The sequence below is a fragment of the Acanthisitta chloris genome, unplaced genomic scaffold, assembly GCF_000695815.1.
Source record: "Acanthisitta chloris isolate BGI_N310 unplaced genomic scaffold, ASM69581v1 scaffold25906, whole genome shotgun sequence".
Taxonomy (NCBI): domain Eukaryota; kingdom Metazoa; phylum Chordata; class Aves; order Passeriformes; family Acanthisittidae; genus Acanthisitta; species Acanthisitta chloris.
Genome location: NW_008680134.1, coordinates 81 through 23,070, shown reverse-complemented (window position 1 = coordinate 23,070; position 22,990 = coordinate 81). Strand labels below are relative to the sequence as shown.

The 22,990-nt window shown below is 40.3% G+C and overlaps 1 protein-coding gene across 1 annotated transcript; it reads right to left on the bottom strand.

The window, feature by feature from the left end:
* Positions 1–21,617: 21,617 nt before the first annotated feature.
* LOC103804979 (cytochrome c) lies at positions 21,618–22,457 on the bottom strand. Its single transcript, XM_009077611.1, has 2 exons — positions 22,281–22,457; positions 21,618–22,032 (listed from the first exon to the last, which is right to left on the bottom strand). The coding sequence occupies exons 1-2, from the start codon at positions 22,447–22,449 to the stop codon at positions 21,884–21,886; spliced, it is 318 nt and encodes a 105-aa protein (XP_009075859.1). The 5' UTR covers positions 22,450–22,457; the 3' UTR covers positions 21,618–21,883.
* Positions 22,458–22,990: the final 533 nt, after the last annotated feature.

The following is a 22,990-nucleotide window of genomic DNA, read 5'->3' as shown; positions in this document are numbered from 1 at the left end:
CCTGCTGCCACCCTGGATTCCAGGGGGTGACTGTGGCTCTGCTGCAGCAGAACCACCACTCAGCAGTGGGGGAAGTGTGGGGTGACATCCAAAGCATTACTCATCTCCTTCTGTCTGCAGAGAAGTGATGATGGCAGTCCCTGGCAGCTCTTCTTGGCCGCAGCCCAGAAGGCCCATCATGTCTGAGGGGGGAGGCACCATGTGAGTTCTTGGACTCTTAATTTTGACTTCTCCCTACCTAGCCTTCCCCAAGCTGCAGATGTTGTTTGAAAGGCCACTGACACCTCAACTCTATCAACATTAACAATTCTGAGCAAATTCTGGTCCTGCAATGCTCCTGTGGTCTACCTCTGCATGATACATGATGCAATACTGTTGGATCATTCATTGTAGGGAACTTGAGACAACTATACAACATAATCTAACAGCTCAGTAGAGCTCTGCACTAAGACTTTTGCTAATTTCAGGATAGGAGTAATATAAGCATGAAACTCAGTTGACAACTATGAAAACCAAGTACCGATCTCATTCCCAGCCATCAGACCTGTTACGGGACAGCACACACAACCTCATTGCTGGGAGAGAGGGAGCATCAGGGAGGAGGAAAATGCAATGAAGTTGATTCATCCTTATAATATTTCCCATGTAAGTGTGTGGGAGTACTCTTAGCCTTTTACCATAACCTAAATTTTAAGAAAAGCAACAACTTGTTTCCAGTTCAGCAACAGAAGCAGATGACATTTTATATTAGCCTGAGAAGTGAGGGAGGACAGAGTATGATGTAATTCTCTTTGATGCTCCATATTCTGCAAATTCATGATATTACGTGCTATCTTAAGCCATTTGAAGAGATGCATTCAGCCAGAAACAGCAAATAAATGAAAGTGGAAGAATATATTTGGAGAGTCATAAGGCCACATCTTACCAGACTTCTGACTAATAAATATAGCACAGCTATGATGAGATCTTTCTAAGCTGTCGTAAGATCTTTTGACTTATAGAAAAATAGAAAAGACAAACAAAATTCTCAAGTAAAGTTTGATATTGGATTTAAAGACCTGACTTCCTTAAACAGCAACAAACAAGTAGAAAAGGTCTTGTTTCAAGACACATTTCTATCCATAGATACTGCACCAGAAAGCTGAGCCACAAAGATCTAATTTTCTTCTCTTAGTGCTAACAGAGTGGTGGCTGAAGCAGATTTTAGGTGCCTCATTCTTTACTGAGCACTGGCTATGATCTCATGGAAGACGCCAAGGGAGTCAAACCAATTTACACAAACCAGAAGTCTGCCTGTGAGAAACTATAAACAGAAGCTGTGGTGTAGGAGACTCGTGATACGAAGTTAGGGATGACTGGCAGGATGGGAATACAAATTCCAACAGCACCTTGAATTTGGAACCTGTATTGTGATTTTTCTTAAAGTATGTTATCTTTTTTTTAGAAGAGTACTCCAGGAAAAGAAGCAGCTGTGATAGCAAGAAGGGGCAGAAAACCAAAGGAATTTTATAATGTGCCTCTCCCTCCATTGCTCAATGGCATAAAATTACAAATCATAAAGTCTCAGTCTGTGCCATTATATTTCTTGGTCATTCAGATTACTACAATATGGAGAAATATTTTCATTTACCTCCTGTATATTAGCAGTCATTTTAACTGTCTCAGAGACACCCTCCTTCTGCATGGTTCCCTTGTTGTAACTCCATGTTAGTTACAGCCTAGAGTGCAACTACAGAAACCTAACTTTAGATCATTTGTTTCTGAAGCTGTGCTGCTGCCAGCAGAAAGAACAGTGTAGAAGGACATGTTTCTCCTAATACTATGTATTTTTATAATTTTATAGCTCATTGCCAAATGCAAGAGTTCAAACTATTGTCACTCTAGCAAACTAATGGAGATAAGCCAATTTTTACCACTCAGAATCCTGGCTTTATTTCCACATTCCTGTCCACCCACTTGTTCTGTATTGTTCCACAAAACCACCTCATGCCTGAGCTATTTATTTTCAGATCTGTTACATTCTCTAATTACAGTGAGAAAGTAGATGGACCTGCTATTTCTATGTGAAATATGCTAATTGTAGCAATCATCTAAACAATTTCGGAAAAATTATCAGCTCTGAATAAAGAAGACAGTGAATGAAGGAGTGAGTAAAACACAACCATGAAGCAATCCTGACAACTCAGGAATGTGAGTCAAGTGTTTCAGAAAGTTTGAAGATTTGGGAAAATTAGTTTCTGGCACTCTACACTAAAAAAACCCCCACAAAATCACAGACCCTCCATGCTGCTTGCTAATACAGTTGAATGCAATTTTTCTTTATATAGCTTGCAGCATACAAAACTTTGAAAAGAGAGTCAAGAATTGATGGATGGATGAGTCAGTGACTTAGAGAAGGAAAGAGGACTGGGCACACGTGGGGTAGCAGAAGTGATGCAGCAGTCCTTTCTTGTAGGACATGGCAGAAGTGTAAAACAAAGGAGACTTTGAGTTTGTGAGCAGAAGGACACTAGGGAAGTTAAGACAATTTATCTGACCATGGAAAATCAACATGCATTAAAGTCCCAAATTGTTGTCCTCATTTAGGATTGAAGTGGTCCTAATGTGACTAAAGTGGTCCTTAATCCTTGGGGATTTAGTCCTTGATGAAAGAGTGCTCTGAATTGATTCAAAGGCATTTTGTAGGGTGAAATCTTCAATGTCCAGGTTTCTCCCTTTTTAAGTTATGCCAAATGACTTCATACTTCTCCTTGACTCACCATAATGTTACTGATTTTCCTCATGAAACACAGCCTTAATTTGGAATACGAACATTCAGAGTGACAGAACTAGTCTTGGGCAAACTGCAGCCAAGCACTGTATTGGGCGCACTGGAGACTGAATAATATAAATCAGAGAACAGGTAAAACCAGAGCAAAAACACTAACCTGACTTGCCCTGACATAAAAATTTCAAGGTGAAAGACCAGAGCAACAGCACATAAGCTACTGTTCCCAGGGTAAACCACCTTTACTACATGGGAATCACCTTGTGTTTTAGCTGCAGTAAAAATTTCCAGCCAGGACAGATTTGCCTTAGCTCAAGAAACGGTGTCATGTCCTTTAAGGTGGAAAGGATGGTGTAGGAGGTAGTTAGGGTTTTCCAGAGGTATTTCATAGCTTAGGGTTAGTCCATTGCTCAGGGTTAGTTGTCAGGCAGTTGAGATGATGCTTTGAGGGAGAAAGCAGTCCCTGCCATGGGTACTTCCCCATCTCATGTTACTAAACACACTATGGTACTTACAGATGAGAAGAATTACACTCCTCCTGATTTCCCCCCACAAATCCATCTCTGTGAGGCCTAAGAAGATAAACCCAGCGGAAGGCAGGACATACTGATCTTCAGGGCATATCCAGCTTTCAGCCTTCTGCACTCAGCTTCAAGATGGGAGGTCAGCACCAAATGCGTCATCCTGTGCAGAGCAGCACCCGTCTGCTAGAGCCTGGACATGGCTCAGGTTAATTTTACACAGCCCCAGCAGCTGTTCCAGGCCACTGGCTTCTTATGAACAGCCAGCAAATTAAAATTGACATAATTAAAGGAGAAAAATTTCAATCCCATCTCAGGTCCCAAGGACACTGGCAGCAGGGAAAGTATGGGGATTATTCCTGGCAGTTACATACCTGCTTCATTCTTGTTTTAAAATCTCTCATTGTGGACTTACAAAAACATTTATTTTCTAATGAGGTAAGCAAAAACTAACACTGATGGAAACCACACAGATTTTACCAGTTTTTGAATCTTCTGATATGCTTACCTAATCTTGTAATATACACTTACCTGCAATTTGGGATTGTCTATAGTGTACTTCTGCTACCAGTTACAGCAAAGGTTTTCCCCATTCCGACTTTTACATCAGCTGAAGTGTGGAAGACATCTCCATCTCAACTTCTCTCATCCTGAAGAATTAGGCCTCAGGATCTGTAGATCAGCTATGTTGGCCTCCTCCAATAGATGTGCAAAAGAGTCCTATCAGTACTCTGTAAAATGGCTTCTAAGTGAAAGAAACTTGTGTGGCAAGTGCTGGGCTAATTTTAGTGCTGCAACAGGCCAGTGAATGAGCAGACCTAGCCTAATCATGTCTCTGAATGACAGTAAATAGCTAAACAGAGTTTGGAGTGCTCAGTTCAACAGACAGTGAGATAATTCAGGCCAGACACTGAAGAACAGGTTCTTTACAAGTAGGGGAATACAACATCTGCTGATATTCCCAATGCACACTGCAGCTTATTAGCCACAAATGCCAGACTGTGGGGGATGCTCTGGATCTCAGTTCTTTCATGATATGGGATGTCACTGGACAAATTTAATTATACAGGAATGGAAAATTCCTTCCATTAAGCTGGTGTGACAATCAGGCCCTACATCAGGTAGGACACTATACGTGTACATGTTTGTGCAAGACACACAAAAGAAAAGAAAACTTGATTTTCTCTGTATCAAAATGAATATTTCTGGTCTAGCAGCAGTGAGACAGAAATCCTTATTGATGCACTTATCCAATCATCCCAGTGGCTGAAGCACATCTGAAAAGAGTCTATAGAAAAGAAGAACTGACAGCATGGCCTTTCCCTCGAGAGTCATTGAGAAATTAGCTGTGTTTCAGCATAAACAAAACAAAGTGGACATAGCAGAGTGAAAATGCAGGAGATAGAGATGAGGCTTGTGCTGCTGCATCACTCCTTGCACCCTTGCAGCTAGGTTAAATCCACAGTCTGTGAAATCTGGTGAGCTGGCATTAGCATTCAGCTTCTTTAAAGCACAGCTTCCTAATCCAGCTGTCATGGAGGTGTGCAGTCTTACCTGCTCAAGGAGAGGGAGAAGGGTGAAGAAGACAAATGAAAATGGGATGGGAGGAAGGAGAATGCAGGATGGACAGGCTGGAGGAAGAACAGTAAGTTTCAGGTATGAGCTAAAGTCAGTGGAGATAATGGTGTTTCTTATGAGTCCTTTTTCTTAGCAGAACTAGGATGACAAAAACCCATCTCTCAGAAAAAAAAATTAGAGTCCTGTTATGTAACAGCACTTCAGCAAAAGGTAAAAAGTAGGGCCATGTTTATAAAGCTGGACTCTGAGTGCCAACTTGGCACTTACAGCATCAGCACCAAAGTGCAAACCTAGCTATAAAGGCTAATTGCCTTTTTTTTTCTTCGAACTACAAGCTCTGATTTCAGATTTATTGGAGGAATCACTTCAATTTCTTGTTAATGCACTGTTTACCAAACATGCTCTCAACACAGGTTTTAGACAGCATATTCTTTACAGACTAAGTGCTTTTCTTTTTTATTTTGTCTTTAGCTTTTTCTGACTTTTAAAAAAAATAGTTCACAGAGCAAGCACAGTTTGACCTTTGCTGCTTAATACACCTTGGAGTATAGTCCACAAACACAATACCAGCTCTGTCCTTTTCAAGGACACTCTGCCCAGGGTGTAGCACAAAACTGTCCTAAGGAAGGCTGAATCTGGGTGCAAGTCCTGCAACAGACAGCTTCAAGAATAAATCGCAACTATTTTCATCTCATGTTTTTGAGCATTCTTTAAGCAGCAAATGTCTGGAACACTTGCAGTCCTGCAGAGGACACTGGCGAAGGTTAAGCAGAGCTGTGTCCATTCTGGACAATGGGTTTGAGACATGGGGATGAAAACATTACTCTTTTTTTGAACTGCCCATTATACGGCTATGTCTAAACATCAATTGCTGTTGTCTAAAGGAAAGTGATTTATTTTAAGATAAATGTTACAGCCTGTGATCAGAAAGTTATTGCTCAGTGTTAAATTAGATTTTCAAGTTTATTTCTGCACTGCAAAACTTGCAGCATCACAGTCATATGATGCCAAAAAAGATTTCTTGTCATTTGGCTAAAGGAAAGTGAGTGTTCCTCAGCAAGCAGGTTCATTAGCAAGTCCACTGACAGTACATCCAACACGCAGACTCTGTGCTGTTTGAATCGTACCTCATACATAGTTAAATACCAGTATTGCTCATTTAGCCTCTCATTTGCCTCTGGTTCTAATAAGCCAAGCATTAAAGCTGATTTATAGAACTGCACTCAGTATGAAATTTGGCACAATACTTCTCTCTCAGGACAGGCAGAGCCTGGCATAACAACAGATTTCCAGCAATCAAACAGGAAGACTATATACTGCTGTACTGCATTAGGCCTAGCTAGTCCCATGAGCTCCTTGAACAGTATGTGGAAGTGCAGCAGATCATCTGCTGACGTTTTTCTAATGCAGCTTTTAGAAGAATGGAGTCTTGACTCATCTTGATGACAAGAGAATGGAGCAAAATCGATAGCACTGCTTTTGGTGCTGGGTGAAACACTAGCTGTAATGACTTCAGAGACTCCCCAGGCATTCCCCAGTGCCTGACACATGCTGCTCTGCCTCAGGACCCTGCACAGCCAGTTCCCTTGAGGAGGGATCCTGCTCAGCTCTGGCTGGAGAAAGAAACAAATTAATACCCAAATCGATGTCCCCAGACAGCTGCAGCCTCTCCTGTCTTGGAGTTTGGTCAGGAACCGAAGATGCAGAGGTCTCTTGGCCTCAGTGTGTCACCCATGACCGAACGTGTCCTTTAGAAGGCCATGAGACACTGTGCACAGATTGCTAACGGGCAGGCTCCACTGGTGATTCACCTTGGGAAGAGATCAGTGCTCTTCCAGGTACGTGGCTGTGATGCCTGAGCTGGTGCTAAATGAGTAGGGGCATCCAGGCTAGTTTCTCAGCAGAAGAACTTTACTCTGATGCAGTGCTCTGCTAATGCAGCTCTTCTCTCTTTGCTACCAATGCTAGCTCAGTAAGAATTAGCCTGAAAATCCTTACACCATGATGCACTGTGCAGCACAGGTGTACCTACCCTTTAGAGTGAAAAGACAGAGCAAGCCTAGAGCAGAAGGGAACAGCAGATGCTTTCATTTCAGCTGCCACCTTGGAGTATAGAAACATTGCTTCCTAAAGGAGTTTTTACTTGACTGCTTAACATCCTTTCAACAAGGCCTTTTCCTAAGCACAAATTCAAGAGGAATAGAGGAAGATGATCAGAAATGAAAATATCATCATCAAAACCACAATAATGTGCCTGGCCTGTGTGTCACAAGAACCTCTTTAAAACTTCATTCCCAGCTGAAATTAAACCTGTGCTTCAGATGTTCCTAGACATTTATTTATTATCAGAGGATAGAAACTTTCTATATATTTACATGCAATCAACATTTTGGTTGTTACTGAACTGTAGGTCAATATTATTAAAGGCAACAGAAACAGAGCTTGGGTAGTAATTTTCCCACTCCATATTTCCAAGGCAACTTTAATCACAAGATGACAGGGACAGGACTATCAATTTCAGCTATAAAAGATGCTTCCATGAATTGCTATTATTTTATCAGTTTGCAAATAAGACTTAGCTCAATTAGCTATTTAGTGCTACCAGTGCTATTCTTTGCTTTGAAACTCCTCCAAACAAAGCTGGATCATGGGTGTTCTTTTCTTCTACCTGAGAACAAATTAAAGAAATTAAAGGATTCATATCTTTATGTACAAATAAGATACAAAGCTCAAAACCATATGAAAGAGAACGTAATTTGCTTGGGCACTTCGGTAAGTGTGGTTTCAACTCAATAATTCATAAGTGTTTCAGTATGTGTATATGTCCTTCTGTTACTTATGTTCTACTTACTAATGAAGTAACTACATAATTAATAATATGAAGCTTTTCCACAGTTTTCAGTTGTTACCTCTCAGTTATTGCACAGAGTGAGGCCACTGGCATGTAAGAATGCTCAGCGGAAGAGCTGATCAGAGTGAAAATTAGACCCCATTCCGGCAGCTGCTGCCTGTGGAAGTACAGTGCTTTGCTATTGCAATATTGCTTTTTGTTGGAAGATAACTTTTTTTAAAAAAAATTTATGGACTTTCAGCTGTATGAGTGCAAGATCAGGCAGCTTTTCAAAAGCAGAAGAAAAGAGGATGGTGTAGACTGTATTCAAAGAAGCAGAATCTAGGGAAGGATGCAAGCTATTAGTCCTTCACAGGGCAGAATGCTGGACAGGCCAAACCTCAATAAAATGGAGTCATAACATCCTGGTCCTGCTCTGATTCTTACTTTCATTTTCTCCGGCATCATCCCTTTATGTCTGGGTGAACTTTCTGTAGTCTTCATTTCTCACTCTTTTCATGGAAATTATTTGAGCCTTTTAAATTGCATTTGCTTTGCTCCTTGCTAAAGCCTTTTGATTTCCTTATTACTGTCTCCCTTCAGTGCTGTCTCCCAAGTAAGTGTCATCAGGTCTGCCTGCCTTATTTCCATGTGATCACTTCACCAGCTTTCCTTTCCCTTGACTATCTCCGGTCCTTTTGTTATCTTCCTCCTGAGGAATGGGAGTCTCAGAGACTGCCATGAAACCTCTTCATCTTTCCCTCAGCCTCTTCCATGTTTCCCTTACTGCGACTGAATTTTCATCCTTTTATTTCAGTGCCTGTGCATTTCCCCATCCAGATGCTGGACATGGAGCACACTAACTGTCTCCTCGACTTGTTTCTTCCTCTCTACACACTTGCCAAATGTGAATTATGTAGTTGATTTTTCAGTGATTCAAGGAGACTTTGCTTTTTCTTTGGTGACATTGCAGCTCGGTCAGGGATGTAACTGGCAGCAAGGACAGATACATGCATCCAGTGCCAGTAGATGGCCAGAGGGAGCAGCTCCTTGCACAGCACAGGCAGTTCTTTAGTGCCACAGGGTGGTCTGTAGTGATCATTTCCACAACACAATCTTTTGTGCATATATATATTGCTCTTTAATGGCCATAAATTGTTGAAAACATTGGTAGGAATTCAGATGTGAGCAGCAAGGTGAATATTCCGTGCATTTCTAGTTCCCACTGTTGACTGAAGTAGTACCCTTTTCCTTCCCTTATGGGCTTGCTGGTTTCTTCTCCCCACTCTTCTCACTGTACTGAGCTGAAGAGCAGGCTTGATTTTACCTTGACTTTATTTACTCTCCTGCTTTCTTCTAAATTTCTTTAAAGTTCATTTTTCATCTCCTTTAATATGACAGCAACAGTGTCCATCTCCATTACAGAACAGGCTATTGGCTCTGTTGAGATGTGGTGACAGCAAATGAGCCTTGCATTGCCTGGAAGAGAAGAGATTGCTTCACACCAGCTCCTCCCAGGCCTGAGCACAGCAAAGGCAGGTCCTGATGGATCTGCAGCACCTCAGCCATCACAGCTGCTAAGAGGCTCTCCTGTTTTCCAGAAACTCCCTGGGTATTCTTAAGTGTGGTGAGGTGTGTTTGGTCTCTGCAGCCACCCAGAACTACTTAGGATATAGGAACAGCCTATCTACCTTCCTTCTCCTTTCCCTGTCCTTGGAGATGGAGGGAAGGCTTGCATTACATGGTTATGATCCCTTTCTGTCTGTCAAACGTCTTATCTCTGTCTGAAAAGGCATATCTAGAAACATGTAATTGTGACAATTCTGAGCAGTGACATCAAACCAGCTACCTCTTGTGTTTTCCTGCAGGATTTGATTTCAGATTCGTGGACCTTCTGTCTTTGCCCCCTCTGCTTTGAACATCATGCACTCTACCCACGTCTAAATACTCTCTACTTTGCCCATCTGAAGCCCAAATTCTTTCCGTAAATGACAAATCCTCAGAGACACAATAGCATTCCTACCCACTTTGATTTCCTGTAACTAAAAGATAATTTGAAAAGCTTAATTGAAATTGATCTTGATTTTCTGAAACATTGAATGATGCTGTCCTAAATCAAAACCATAGCAGCTATTCTTTTAACAATCATCAGACTGAAGAGAAAAAAAATGTCAAAACAGCTAAGGAAGATTATCAATATTGTTCTGTTCGCTCAGAAAACAATACCAGCCTGTGCCCACAGAGTGAGATGTTCTTATTCAGACAGGTGTCTTGCAGAAATCCAAGAAATCTATCCTGCTCTTCCCAGAACGGAGAATGTCACAAAAGCTAAACCTCAGCATGGCAAAAGCAGTGGCAGCAGCCTAAGAGAGAACCCACTGCAGGCTAGATAGAAATAAGTGATCATCAACAAATCCTGTCAGGGCTGAAGAAAGGACCGATGAGAATTATGTAGGTTTCAAGCATAAAGGTAAAGATGCGGGATAAGCAGAAGGAAAAAATCCAACTCCCCAGTGCCAAAACTGAGTCAACCCTAAGCAAAATTATAAAAGTCACTTAGGAGCAAATTTTGGAATATGTTTCTTTTTCTAGTATGAAGGAAATAAAAGAGTATAAAAGACTATATTTTTAGAAAGATACAAGGCAACATAATTAGCTAGGAGACATGTCTGTGGTTTTAATTATATATACACTAGACATTCTGCAAAATGTCTTTAAAAAATGAAAAAATAAGTTCAGTTACAATTCTTCATACTATTTTAAGGAACATTGCTGTACTCTTAAATGCTTTTAGATCTGCTGCCCTAAACTCGCTGTCGATGCATGTTAGATAAATATTAAAGAAGTTGTTGTCATTCACTGAAATGTGTGCCAAAGTGGAGCTTGTCTTCCTGTAAATGATAACTATGAATGCTGTTAATGAAGTCAGGTACTGCTAATGCATTTGATATTTTTCTTGGAGCAAGAACCACAGCTTTCTGGATTTCCGTCTGTAGTTGTGGTGCCATCCTTTCTGATTTTCATAGCTGCTTCTAAGTTGTAGAATAGCCATTAAACTCAGCAGCAATGAAAATTTTGGAAAGATAGTAATGCTGTGTGCTGGAGATGATTCCCAAAGCCTTTATTACTTGAGTGCTTAGAAACAGAGAAGCACTAAATCCCACAAAAGCTGATTATTTTCCTCCTGAGCTTCAGACACAGATCAAGGAAATGCATATGAATAGTAGGAAAGGGGTTGCAAACCCAGGAATGCTAAAAACATTGTCCTGGGCTAGACATCTTTATCCCACATCCTAACTTCTGAATTACTAGGGACCATGACTTAAAAAAAATAGTCACTCACTGCATCAAGTTTGTAATTATTGAGGGAACTTACATGCTGCAGACTTGTAACTTCTTGTTATCTGTACATAAACTGTGAAGCAGCGACTGTAGAACATATATATATATAATTGAGATAGTAATCAATGAGCAACCACCAGAGCAAAACCAAGACAAGATTTCATTAAAAGAGAAGAGAAACCACAACTTTTTCAGAAGGAGTTGGTTTGGGGGCAGTGGGAGGTTCATCATCCATTCACTGTAGACAAGCAGTTTCTGAACAGACTATTTAATGCTGGATAAATGAGGGATGAATAGTTGATCCCTCTAGGACATAAATCCAGGATTCCAGGTATAGGATGTCTTTTTAACCAAAGTTGTTGCTTAAGTCATTAAATTAGCTTTTCTTCCTGCATGAAATTCAAGGCAACAGCAGCAAAATATTAATTTCTTTTTAATTACTGGGATGCATTTTCTACATCTTCCATAACATGGAATTCAAAAAAGGAATACAAATATTGGCCTTTTCTGAGCCAAACTTTGATGCTACGAAGAGGACATAGAATCACAGAAGCAACCCAAGCTGAAAAACAAAAGCCCAAACAAAGCTTCAGGCCTGATATATATATGTGTGTGTGTATATATATACACACCAGCCTTGCAAGCCTCTATTGAGATGCTTTAATACAGTGGTATACACCCAAAATTCCCACAGAAGAGGTTTCCCATTTGGGTCATCGTGACAGGGAAATAAAACCAATATGGAGAGTAAATCCTCTCCAATGAAGTTTGGATGTAGGAGCCAAACTTTAGATAGACATGTGTGACGTGTGGCCACATTAATTTCTAGTTGACACCTGTGATTTTTTAAGACCTTGGATTTCCTGAGACTGACAAGAATTAAACAGTTAAGTTCACACCTCTGGCACGCTTTGTGCACATTGTGTGTGGACTTCCTGGCACTTGCATTTTCTATAATTAGACATGTATTGGCATGTTCACAGACTCATATGTCCATTAAAGTCTAAGAGAAAAGCCTTAGCATTTCTGAACATACCAAAAGCTATTAAATACTTTAAAATTGCTTGTAGCACTATGTAATTGCTACTAAGCTTGGCAAGACAGAAAAATTCCACCTACTTGCAAATTTTAAACAAATGCATATTTTCCCAGTTAGAAAGTTTGAAGCATGTAATTTTACAACAGTAAGTGGATATCATTCCTGTGAGCAGTGAAAACTCTGCTACTATTTATAAAATAAAACACCTGCACCACTTAAAACTTGCAAAGAAACAGTTTCAGAGACAGGCACAAAACTGTACAAACTCAGACTGGTTCCACCTATATTTACTGGAAAAGAACAACAGGCCTTCCTTTAAAAGATGGCTTCAGGAAAAGGGAGAAGATCTCTGGAAAGAAAGTGTAGGCATGAACAAGTCACAGGACAAAGAGTACACCCATAGTTATTGGAAAGAGCTCTATCCAGCAGAGTTCACTAGCTTCTCTCTTCTTCCACCCTCCATGTGTGTGGAAAAAAGACAAGGGCCTCAGTTAAACCAAAATAAAAGAAAAATTAACAACTTACTGTGTTCATGCAGTAACTCCCTTAAAAATCCTTTAAACCTAACATCTGCTAGCTGAATGTTTTAGCAATTGCTACAACTATACATTTGATTCTCTGGAGACATGTAGTTGTAATAGCTGAAGACAGCAAAAGAAAGCAGGATGGGTCACCAGAGGATTAAACATTTCAGAAGTTCATTAATATTTGCTTGTTCTAATATGAAACTCCCAAGTTAAAGATTCTCATCATGCTAGTATAAAGCTTTTGTTTTCACTTATGCACCTGTGCTACTGAAAGTTAAGAAAACTGCCCCTGAAACCTTGTGATGCTGAGTGCTGTCATAAAACGTACGCTTGATATTTATTATTATTTTCAGCGAAGTTACAAGCTCTCAAATTACATTAGGTCTATAAATAAAGAGAAATTGAGCACATGACGTGCACCAATGAAGTGAACTTCTGCAGATGTATAAGAAATACTTACCCAATAATTACCCTGTATTTGAAGTCCCTCAGAGTCAACTTCAAGCAGTTAGACAAATAGGGGAAAAAAAGGAAAGCCCTTGTGATACGTTATTATGTTCTTCTCCCATGAGAAAGACACTGGCTGGGCCATTCAGAGACTCTCTAAATTAAAACTTATTACACTCCCCCAAACTTACAAGTCCTTACAGAAAATGAGGATCCCGATTCTTTCAGTTAAACAAACAAGAGTGATTGGGTTGCCCAAGAAAGACCTGGAGAAATCTGAAGACTAGCTAAGGAATCACTGTTCTTAGTTATACTAAGATCCTGGGCTGTTCTTTAAAGTAAGTACCAAAATCTATAACCCTAAGGCTAGAAAGAAAGGATGTTTGGAAATTTTAACACAGTAGAAAGAAAATCACACCCACCTGGAAGATCAGTGGACACTGTACCCCTTTTTGAAGAAATCAAACGTGACTGAGACCTGGTTACTGGAGGTTACTGCTGCAGCCATGCAGAAGGAGATGCACGGAGAGGAGGTGAAGGGTGGAAGACATTAATGGCAATGAGCAGTGGGAAGGTCAAGATTTAAGATAAATCTGTGTGTAAAAACATCTCTCAGCACACCATTCCAAACTGGAAACTCTCCCAGACTGAACCCTGACATCACAGTTCACAAACTGGTAAGTTTCTGTCTCTTCCTCCATCCCCATTTTTAGCCACAGTAGGAATGGGCATGGGACCAGGAAAGGCTTCCCAGAGCTATAGCAAAAACACCACAGCTGCCAGGCACCAAACTGTCATGGGTGCACAACTAGTGATGGTGGTTGTCTCTGGGTCATGGAAGCCCTTGGACGGGACTATCCCAGCTCACTTGGGCAGTAGGAGAAGCTTTCACTGTGACTTTTCCCTCTCCTGTTTTCCTGGGAGTAGCACTAGTGCTATACACAGCATTGATTTGCTTGTATGAGAAAAACAAAACCAAGTGCTTTAGCAAAGGAATAGTTTTCTTGAAATGATAAGAAAATGTTATTGGAAACCATTTTCTGAGAGAAAAATATATACTTGGCTAACCTGATCAGTCAGAGCATCAGGCTGCACTATCTAGAAGCTGAAAACTGGTGTTAAAGAGCCAGACAGGCAAAGAGCCAGACAGATGGCACTGTAGTAGATCTAGATTCACTGGGCTTTGGGTCTTTTTATCTTCACTTGTTGAAGACTTTCATGATGACTTGACTTTCAACTGAATTCTGGATTGGCACAGAGCACCTCAGACAACTAACATCCTTAAATTTAATATAAAATATATCTGCAATGTAGATGTAATTTAGGCCATGCTCCCCATCAATATTTTTTATATATTTTGGCTAAGCAACAAAGGCTCTTTTTCATGCTGACTCTGCTGTATGACTACTCTCTCCTGTGCTAAAGCCCTTCTTGTTACCCTTTTATCTATATTATGTTCACCATATCTACTGAAGATTACTGACCTGTACTTTTCAGGTAAGATCTGAAGCTGGAGCAAAATTCAAAGCTATGCTATCAACTGCAGTGTTGCGTAAGTGCAGACATTAGGCTCTAGCGTTACAGAAGAATCAGAGCTCACAACCCTGCAAAGCATCATTTGATATGTGCACTGAGTAAACATCACACCATTTCTCAGCTGGCTGATTTGCTAACGTGGGATATATATCAGTAAAATCTGTGGAAACAAAGTGCAGACTGCTGGAGCCAGGTAGGCTCAATTGGACGACTTAAATTAGCTGAAGAAAAATTAAAGGCACTCAACCAAACATACTCACTGAACACATACCGCCCACATTCCCATCAAACCTTCTGCTGAAGATAGACAAGTTTGGGTTCTGTTCTCGGTTTCCACTGCTTTTCCTGTCATACTGCAATACCTAACTCAATAGGTGAAAGCACAGGTGCAGTCTTGGTCCGTGCTGAACATACATCACCCTGTACTAAGTTTGTTTCATTTCTACTTTGTTTCCCCTTTCTTTGCTTCATTTGTGTCATCTTGATTTCTATCCTGTGACCCTGTTCATTTGTAGAAGTCTACCACATGTTTTTGATAGATTTTCTGATGTGGAAGTATCTTTCATCTGCAAAGCTCTCCCTTTGATTGTGTCCTTCCCTGGGGAGTTTTTTCTGATGTGTCACTGGATGCTGGTACAGAGAGAGATGTCATCTTTCTGAGAATTCAGAGTGACACCAAACACACATATGAGCTAAATGTTCAATGTCTGATCACACTGCTCCTGATAGTTAGGTCCTGCAGAACAAGCTTAACTTGCACCGTACACACAGACCATGGATTGATAGGAAAACAGGCAACACTTTGAAGAGTTGCAAAGGCTTCATGGTTGGGCATGTGCTAGAAAAGCCATACTGGTAGTTAAATTAACATCAATATCCTCATGAGAAATATCCCAACTTATTGACAGAATGTTATAAATGTTAGATTTCCTAGGACCTTAAATAGTAACAATGACAGTATTTAGTTACACACATATTATAAAACACCATGGGTTTTAGAGTAATTTGAGATTATCATCAAGCACTATCCATAAAAAGGTATTAAAACCAGATTTAAAGTGCATTTGTGCTAACAAAGGTCACCATGTTCCTACCTAACTGCTAGTGGAGAAACTATATTACAATCTGTATATCCATTTCAAGCGTAATACTTCAACTGATGACACCAGTGAGCTCCACTGTAGGAACAAAGCCTGAGTATGCATTAGAGAATGCCACCTTTGATTTAAGATTCTTTTGAGTAGTCAGAAACATTTTGCTTTCTAACTGAATCTTTTTTCCATTTGAATAGGCTGAAATTTAATACAGGCTATTTCAAACTCAAGCTAGCCTGATGAAATATGAAACAGTGTAAGACTTCAGAAGGCTCTAAACTTATTGCAGACAATGCATTCAGCTGTACTAATCACCTCCAGTGCTTTTTGCTGAGCACTTGCAGTAAAACGGCTTTTTGTACAGATGAAATTTGTCTTTCAAACTGTCAGAGGTTTGTTCAAAATTACCTACAAGTGCGTGTTGATTCTTCTGCAGCTTTTCAGTACGTTGGCTCCCTCTCCTGTTCGCTGGGTGTAAGGGAGAAACTGGTGCAATGCCGCCAATTACAGACGTTTCTCAGCACTTCCATGACTGCTTTTTAGAAGCATGTTTCCGAGGCTTAGAAGAACAGGAGCAGACATTGGAATGGACTGTCCAGAAGGTGGTGGAGTCACCGTCCCTGGAGGTGTTTAAGACTGAACATAGCACTTGGTGCCATGGTCTAGTTGACATAGTGGTGTTAGGTCATAGGTTGGATGCAATGATCACAGAGATCTTTTCCAACATTAATGATCTGTGAAGAAAATACTTCCAGGTATCCAGTTAAAACTAAACCCTTTCAGTGAATTAAAAAAAAATATAATTCAAAACAATGCGAAAGGCAATGATAAAGGATTTTCCAAGTAAAGCCTTTACCTGGAAACTTTTTTAAAGTCCACTACACAGTTGAGATGTGTAAATTAAAAGAGTACATAGAATCACAGATTTTAGAGGTTGGAATGGGCCTCAGAGATCATCTAGTCCCACCCCTCACCAGACCAGGTTGCTCAAGGCTTCATCCAGCCTGGCTTTGAACACTGCCATGGTTGGGGCATCCACTACTCCTTGGGCAACCTGTTCCAGTGTCTCACCACCTTCACAGTGAAAAACGTTTTCCTAATATCTAACCTAAATTCCCCCTCTTTCAGTTTGTACCCATTGCCCCTTGTCCTGTCACTGCAGCTTCTAACAAGGAGTCCCTCTCCAGCTTCCCTGTAGTCCCTTCAGATACTGGAACATATGAACAGTACAGTAAAAGAAGCTGTCTGCAGCTCAGACAATATAAAAGTATAAATTATAACAGTAACACATAAAATGAAGAGAAAGACCAGATGGGTAAGCTAACCAGAAATAATCTGTACATGAGAATTAGAATTAAAATAATTTGCTATGGCAAACATTTGTGGAATTGAAAATGTGGTACCTTTCCTTTAAAAAGTGCACTGCAAGGAGTCCAGATCTAATACCAATGGCAAATAAACTGACATAATAGCTGGAAATAAAATGACACAGTCCTATAGGAAACATGACAAAGTATGGAGAAGTCTGATTTCCTTTCCTCTCTGTTCCCCAAACAATCAGCAGTGGAAGGAGAAATGCAAGAAATGCTTTTGAGGAAAGCCTGGCCACAGTCTGCACTGGCACATCTCTGCAACAAAACCCAGGTGAGTAAGAACACCAGATTCTTGAGGCTACTGGTGACATGTAGGTGACACCCACCGTATTTTTAAAATTCAGTGTATGTAGTGCATCTGTCCTACCTGTCTAGAAGCACTATACATCAGGGAATGCTCACGTCATGTTGCATCTCATACTGAAAAAACCGTCCCTGAAGCATAGTGCAGGTAAAAGCCACACAAAACTACCTGCTTTAGTTAGCTCTATTAAAAATTTAGAATTAAAAAAGATCAAAAATGGCAATGTCCCATAGATTAAGAACCATCAGACATCATAAGAATTTGTCACCAGACACTTGCAACTGAAGGGGGCGATCAACAATGAATTTCAGCAGATTACTGTAAAGATGAGAACATACTTGGTGTTTCCACTAACAGCGCTTGAACTGAGTGCTTATGACCAAAAGACTAGCAGTGTGGTAAGACAGGGACAACACAGCCTTACACACGAAAGAAAATATGCTTTAACACATGAAGGAAGGGGAAGATGCATCTGGAGAGTGGGTGATTCTGAAAGGAACAAGGCAAGAGCTCACACTGCATATGAACACTGCACTGAACAGCATTAATGAGATGTAAAACCAGCAGAGTAATGACTTCTGATCTCTGCTGCCAGGTTTATTTTTATCCAAGACTGTTTAAAATTAAATGCATAAATAACCTGGAAAGAACACACCTCCCTTGCTCCAAGGTATGTGTTTTGAACGCTATGGTATAGTTAGTGCCTCCTTAATTTTCTTTCTGGCTCTTTTGAATAATGACAGCTCCAACAGAGGCCTAGAGCATCTTCTTCCCAGCACACATGCTGTTTGCTGGTTAATGGAGCCTTCTGAAACTTGGGGATATGAATTTGCATCATGTCACAGAAGCAAACATCATCCACATCTTCTAAATCCTGTGATACCTCTAACCAGAAAGCAGGTATTCAAAAGGTGACCATTTTATGTCCTGCATGTCAGATCAAAAGAATAATCCTGGAAAAAAGCATGAGTACTTACATGCAAGCTCTGAATCAGGACCAGTTGGTGACAAATACCTGAAGTCCTGACTCAGTTATTGCAGCACTGGGAAGGGACAGCATTTCACACCTGTTCCCAGGGTTAACATTTCCCACTGCCAGCTCTGTGCTGCTCACCTCCCAGAATAACCTGGTTTTCAGGACATCAATTTGAAGTGGTTCAACTCATCTTATATGCAGTAACTCAGCCTTCTCTTTGCTTTGGCCCTGGAAGAGTTTTTAGGATGTGTTTTGGATAAAGGCGAATGACAAGGCTTACTACAGAGGTAAATGTGTACACGTCAATGGCCTTCTAATATATGAGAGACTAGAATATCTAGTTCCTACCTATTAACCGTTTAATTTTTGCTCTCCCCCATAAGAGAAGCATAATGTATCACATTTGGTTTGGATGACTGATACTGTGTTTTCTACCAAAAGAGGAAAGCATTACTTAATCGCATGCAAAACTACATCTATCAAAATGAACAGATCTCTGAAGCAATTATCTACAATTGTACAGATGGCTATGAATGGAACTTTCTCAAGTTGTTTGTAGAGTGATTACACTTGAATTGTTAAACTCTAAATTTAAAAAAATAGCTTCCGTGACACTAAATTTCAACAGGATGCGTAACTCGTAACTTGTATAATTTTACAAGTACCTACTTATTTTGAAGTCAGACTGTGAAAAGCTTTACTTTTGGATCTTACCTTTTCTTCCAGTCATTACTGACAAACTTCATTCATTTGCATAACTACATGTGAAAATATTACAAGATCACTTTTAAAGACATGCCCTATCAAAGCTTCAAACTAGCAGCCAAGAACCATTTTCTTGGGATGATGCAATGTTTGGCAATGGTGCCTTGATTCCTTAATTTGGAACTGTGAAGGAAGTACTGAAATACCAAGTGTCTACACTGGTATCACTTTCAGAAAGGAGAACACTAAACTTGGTACTTCATAAAACAAAGGCAAACCCCATTCCTCCCACTCTGCAACATACACTAAAAATCAAAGAATTAAAGCTTGATTACACAACTGATCTGGACACCACCTTCCCACCCTGCAAAAAGCCCACTCCAGCCCTTGTGTTAACACCTGTGTCAACAAATGATGACCTAACCTTCTTTAATTCAATCTTCTTTCTTTGCTGATCCACTAGTAGAAATACCATGCTTGTTTGTCCAGTGGCAAATAGCTGCTAGTTACCTACTACAACAAATCTTCTAAGCTGTTGCTGCCTAGGGCTGTATACGTAGAAAGATGAAATTTGAAAGTTCAGAAGGGTCTTTTTCCTAAAATGTAAACAAGGATGCACAGTCTAGAATAAAGAAGTTAAATTTTCTTTATCTTCACTACTATGTATAAGCAGCACTTGTACCAGGGTCTCCCAGGTACAGATAGAGAGAACAGCAAAGGTGAATTATGCCCACTACTTACTTTGGCCAAAAGATCACTCTGTTTCCTCCTCAAGTTCTTCTGATGATGGGTAACTTACTTTTTGTGAATTGCTGCCTGTGCAGAATTAAATGCCACCTTACTGCAAAATCCTCTTCCCTAATTGAGCTAGAGAAGAAACAAGCAGTGGAGAGGAGTAGCTTTTTTCACCTCCTAAAGGTGCTGACGAAACAGAGTGTCACAACTGTCTCCATGCAATCCATCATAATAACTTCAGGAGACTGCAGTTGGGTACATGTAGAGGCCCAGAGAAGTGGGTGGGTCATCACATTAGTTACATTCTGTATCTGCAACTCCTCTATCAGGATTTTGGCACAGAGAAAATGAAGTTCTGCATAGCCATAAAAGTGCTAGGACAAACATCAATTCTGAAAATCGCAACAGTAATGAACTACTACGATTTGAAGGTCTCTCTTAACAAGCTTTTAGCAAAGAAGCTGCTGTTGGTTAGTATTGTCTTCCTACTTGCAAGAAATGCTGCTCACACATTAGTTTGGAAAGAAAAAATAATCACAACACACATAGCAGCAAGCATTGAGGCCATTGTTAGCAATCTTAGTTCAACTCCATAATTCTGCAGAAGAGCCCTTTGCAGGGCATTAACCACACTGTTCCACCTGACACGACTCAAACAACAGCCCATCCTATGGCACAGCTACAGCTGTTCAGCTACTTTGAGTCTTCTCCTGTCCCACTCAGGAAGCACAGCAAATGTACTGCTAATGAGCACATTGGTGAAAGAACCTGGCTGGTTCTAGTCCAGAATACTTCCTAACTTTGCCACACTTGTACTTCTCCCAACAACTCAATTAGCATTTACTTTTTTCCCCATGTGGAGCTTTTGCTTATTTCCTAATCACATAAAGCTGGACACCCACCTTTTCTCTGCATTCCCACTGCTTTTCACTTAACTTCAGACACATACAGCAAACAAGACTTTTAATCTTTTGCGTTTAATTTACAGTATTGATTGCTCCAAGTTATGCCTTACTGTTGGTACACAGTAAATACATTCATCTGAACAACTTAGTATGAAAAACGCAGTTAGAACATGAAAAATCAGTACTGCTTTACAATGTGCGAAACAGAACCTTCAGAAGGAATGACATTGCCTACCGCCAGGCACAGAGGAAGACTCTTTTGCTCTTTAGCCTACCAGAGCATTCATTCCTGTACCCCTTCACTTGAAATTGCCTGTAACAATGGATTTTAGGTGAATTCTGCTGAATTTAAGAGGATTAAATTACTCCCAGCTTGGCCTTTAGCACATGTATTTCCAGAACAGGATGTTTTGCTGTTCACTACACTAAGAATGGCTGTTTTCTGAAGATTTACTGAACAAAGGGCTCCAACAACACTTCAGAACTGAAGATTTTTCTGAAAAAGTTACACTCTACAGGTGCATGCAGTGTCAAAGTCTGGATGATTTAAGTAACATGCTTCCCCTAGATAAAAGACAAGTGGCTGAGCAGAACTGCCATGTCACAAATAGTACTTAAATCAGATGAAAGGCATTCTTATTGCAAGCTTCAGACAGATTAATATATATTGCAACACTAAGCACAGATTTAGAAAAATATTATCTCAGGGTTAGCCTTTTCAGAATCTTTGAATTTTGTTGGGATTTTCATGTTGCTTTGTTGTTTTTTTGAAGTCTTTGAAGTAATGTAACAGAACACATATGGTGGAAGATGCCAAAAACCACCCTGCTGTTCAATCTGAAAGAGCTGGGCTGTCAAAGCTGTTATGCTGTTGACAATTGCTTGTTTGATGATTTATATATAAATATATATATTTAAACAATGAAGAGGCAGGAAATGTTTATTTATTGTGGGCTTTTTAATTTTATGATCAAGAATGACTGAACATAGCAACTTAAATCAACCCAATTACATAGTTTCTGTTAATGGCTGCCAAACAAACGTGTACTCCAGTGACCCACCGTGAGCAAAGTTATCTGATGGGTGAGACAGATTGTAAGGTTAGACACAGTACATGTAAAAATAGAAAGTTTAAAAACCAATCTTGTCACAGACATTTCCATTGCCATCTCCTTTGTGAAATAAATAAGGCAGCAGATAACTTTTACTTTGCAGTGGCATCTTTGAGGTATGCTATTAGGTCTACTCTCTCAGACTTCTTCTTAATACCCGCAAAAATCATCTTTGTTCCTGGGATATACTTCTTTGGATTCTCCAAATACTCCATCAGAGTATCCTCACCCCAAGTGATACCTACAGAGAAGAAAAAGATAGATAGTCAATGATTTGAAAATGATAAATACACTCGTAGTCTTTTCTTCCATGTGATTTTCATTTTGGCAGATTTCAGTACTTCTAGAACTATAACCAAGAAGTGAATAACACTCGTAGTCTTTTCTTCCATGTGATTTTCATTTTGGCAGATTTCAGTACTTCTAGAACTATAACCAAGAAGTGAATATTTTTTAGCCCTTTACTCAAAGGAGCAGCTTTAAGTTTACCTTTGTTCTTATTAGCATCCGTGTAGGAGAAGCCCTCAGCTTGTCCAGTCTTGCGTCCAAACAGGCCATTCAAGTTGGGTCCAGTCTTATGCTTGCCTCCCTTCTCCACTGTATGGCACTGGGAACATTTCTGGACAAAGATCTTCTTGCCCTTCTCAATATCTCCCATTTTCAGTACTAGACCAAGAACACACACACAGAGAGGTCAGTATCACAATTTCAAGGTCATTGAGAAAACAGAAACGTTAATTGTCCTCTGGGTTCACAAAACTAACATGTATGGCCTGCAGGTCTGGTAACTAATTCTCCAGCACGCTGTCTATCCACAAGCTATAGCTCCCGTGTTTGAGCACTAGTATGGAACCATCAGACTATGTATAAGGTATCAAGGTGACAAACAGGCCTGGACAGCAGGGAAAACCTTCCCTCAGGCAGAGCAATCAGCCCACAGCATTTCAATGCTGCAGTGGTAACTTTTGAAGAGCAAATTGAACACAACTTCTATATATAGCTCGCGCATTCCTAACAGGAAAGTTTCCAAGTCATGAACACCCTTGTGCAGAGGCACAGGGCTGTTTCCAAGCTTTTCCTTTCGAGACGACACTGTTCGCAGGCTTCTCCCTTACTGCCGGAGCAGCTCACCGGTACCCGCCGGGGCGGGCGCAGGGCTGCCCGTCCCGCCGCCCTTCCACCACGACCCGGGATGACCC

Excerpts from the sequence above, each read along its gene's own strand:
- LOC103804979 (XM_009077611.1), bottom strand. The coding sequence starts at position 22,449 with ATGGGAGATATTGAGAAGGGCAAGAAGATCTTTGTCCAGAAATGTTCC. Across the intron at positions 22,033-22,280 it reads GGATGCTAATAAGAACAAAG|GTATCACTTGGGGTGAGGAT; the intron begins GTAAACTTAAAG and ends TCTTCTCTGTAG.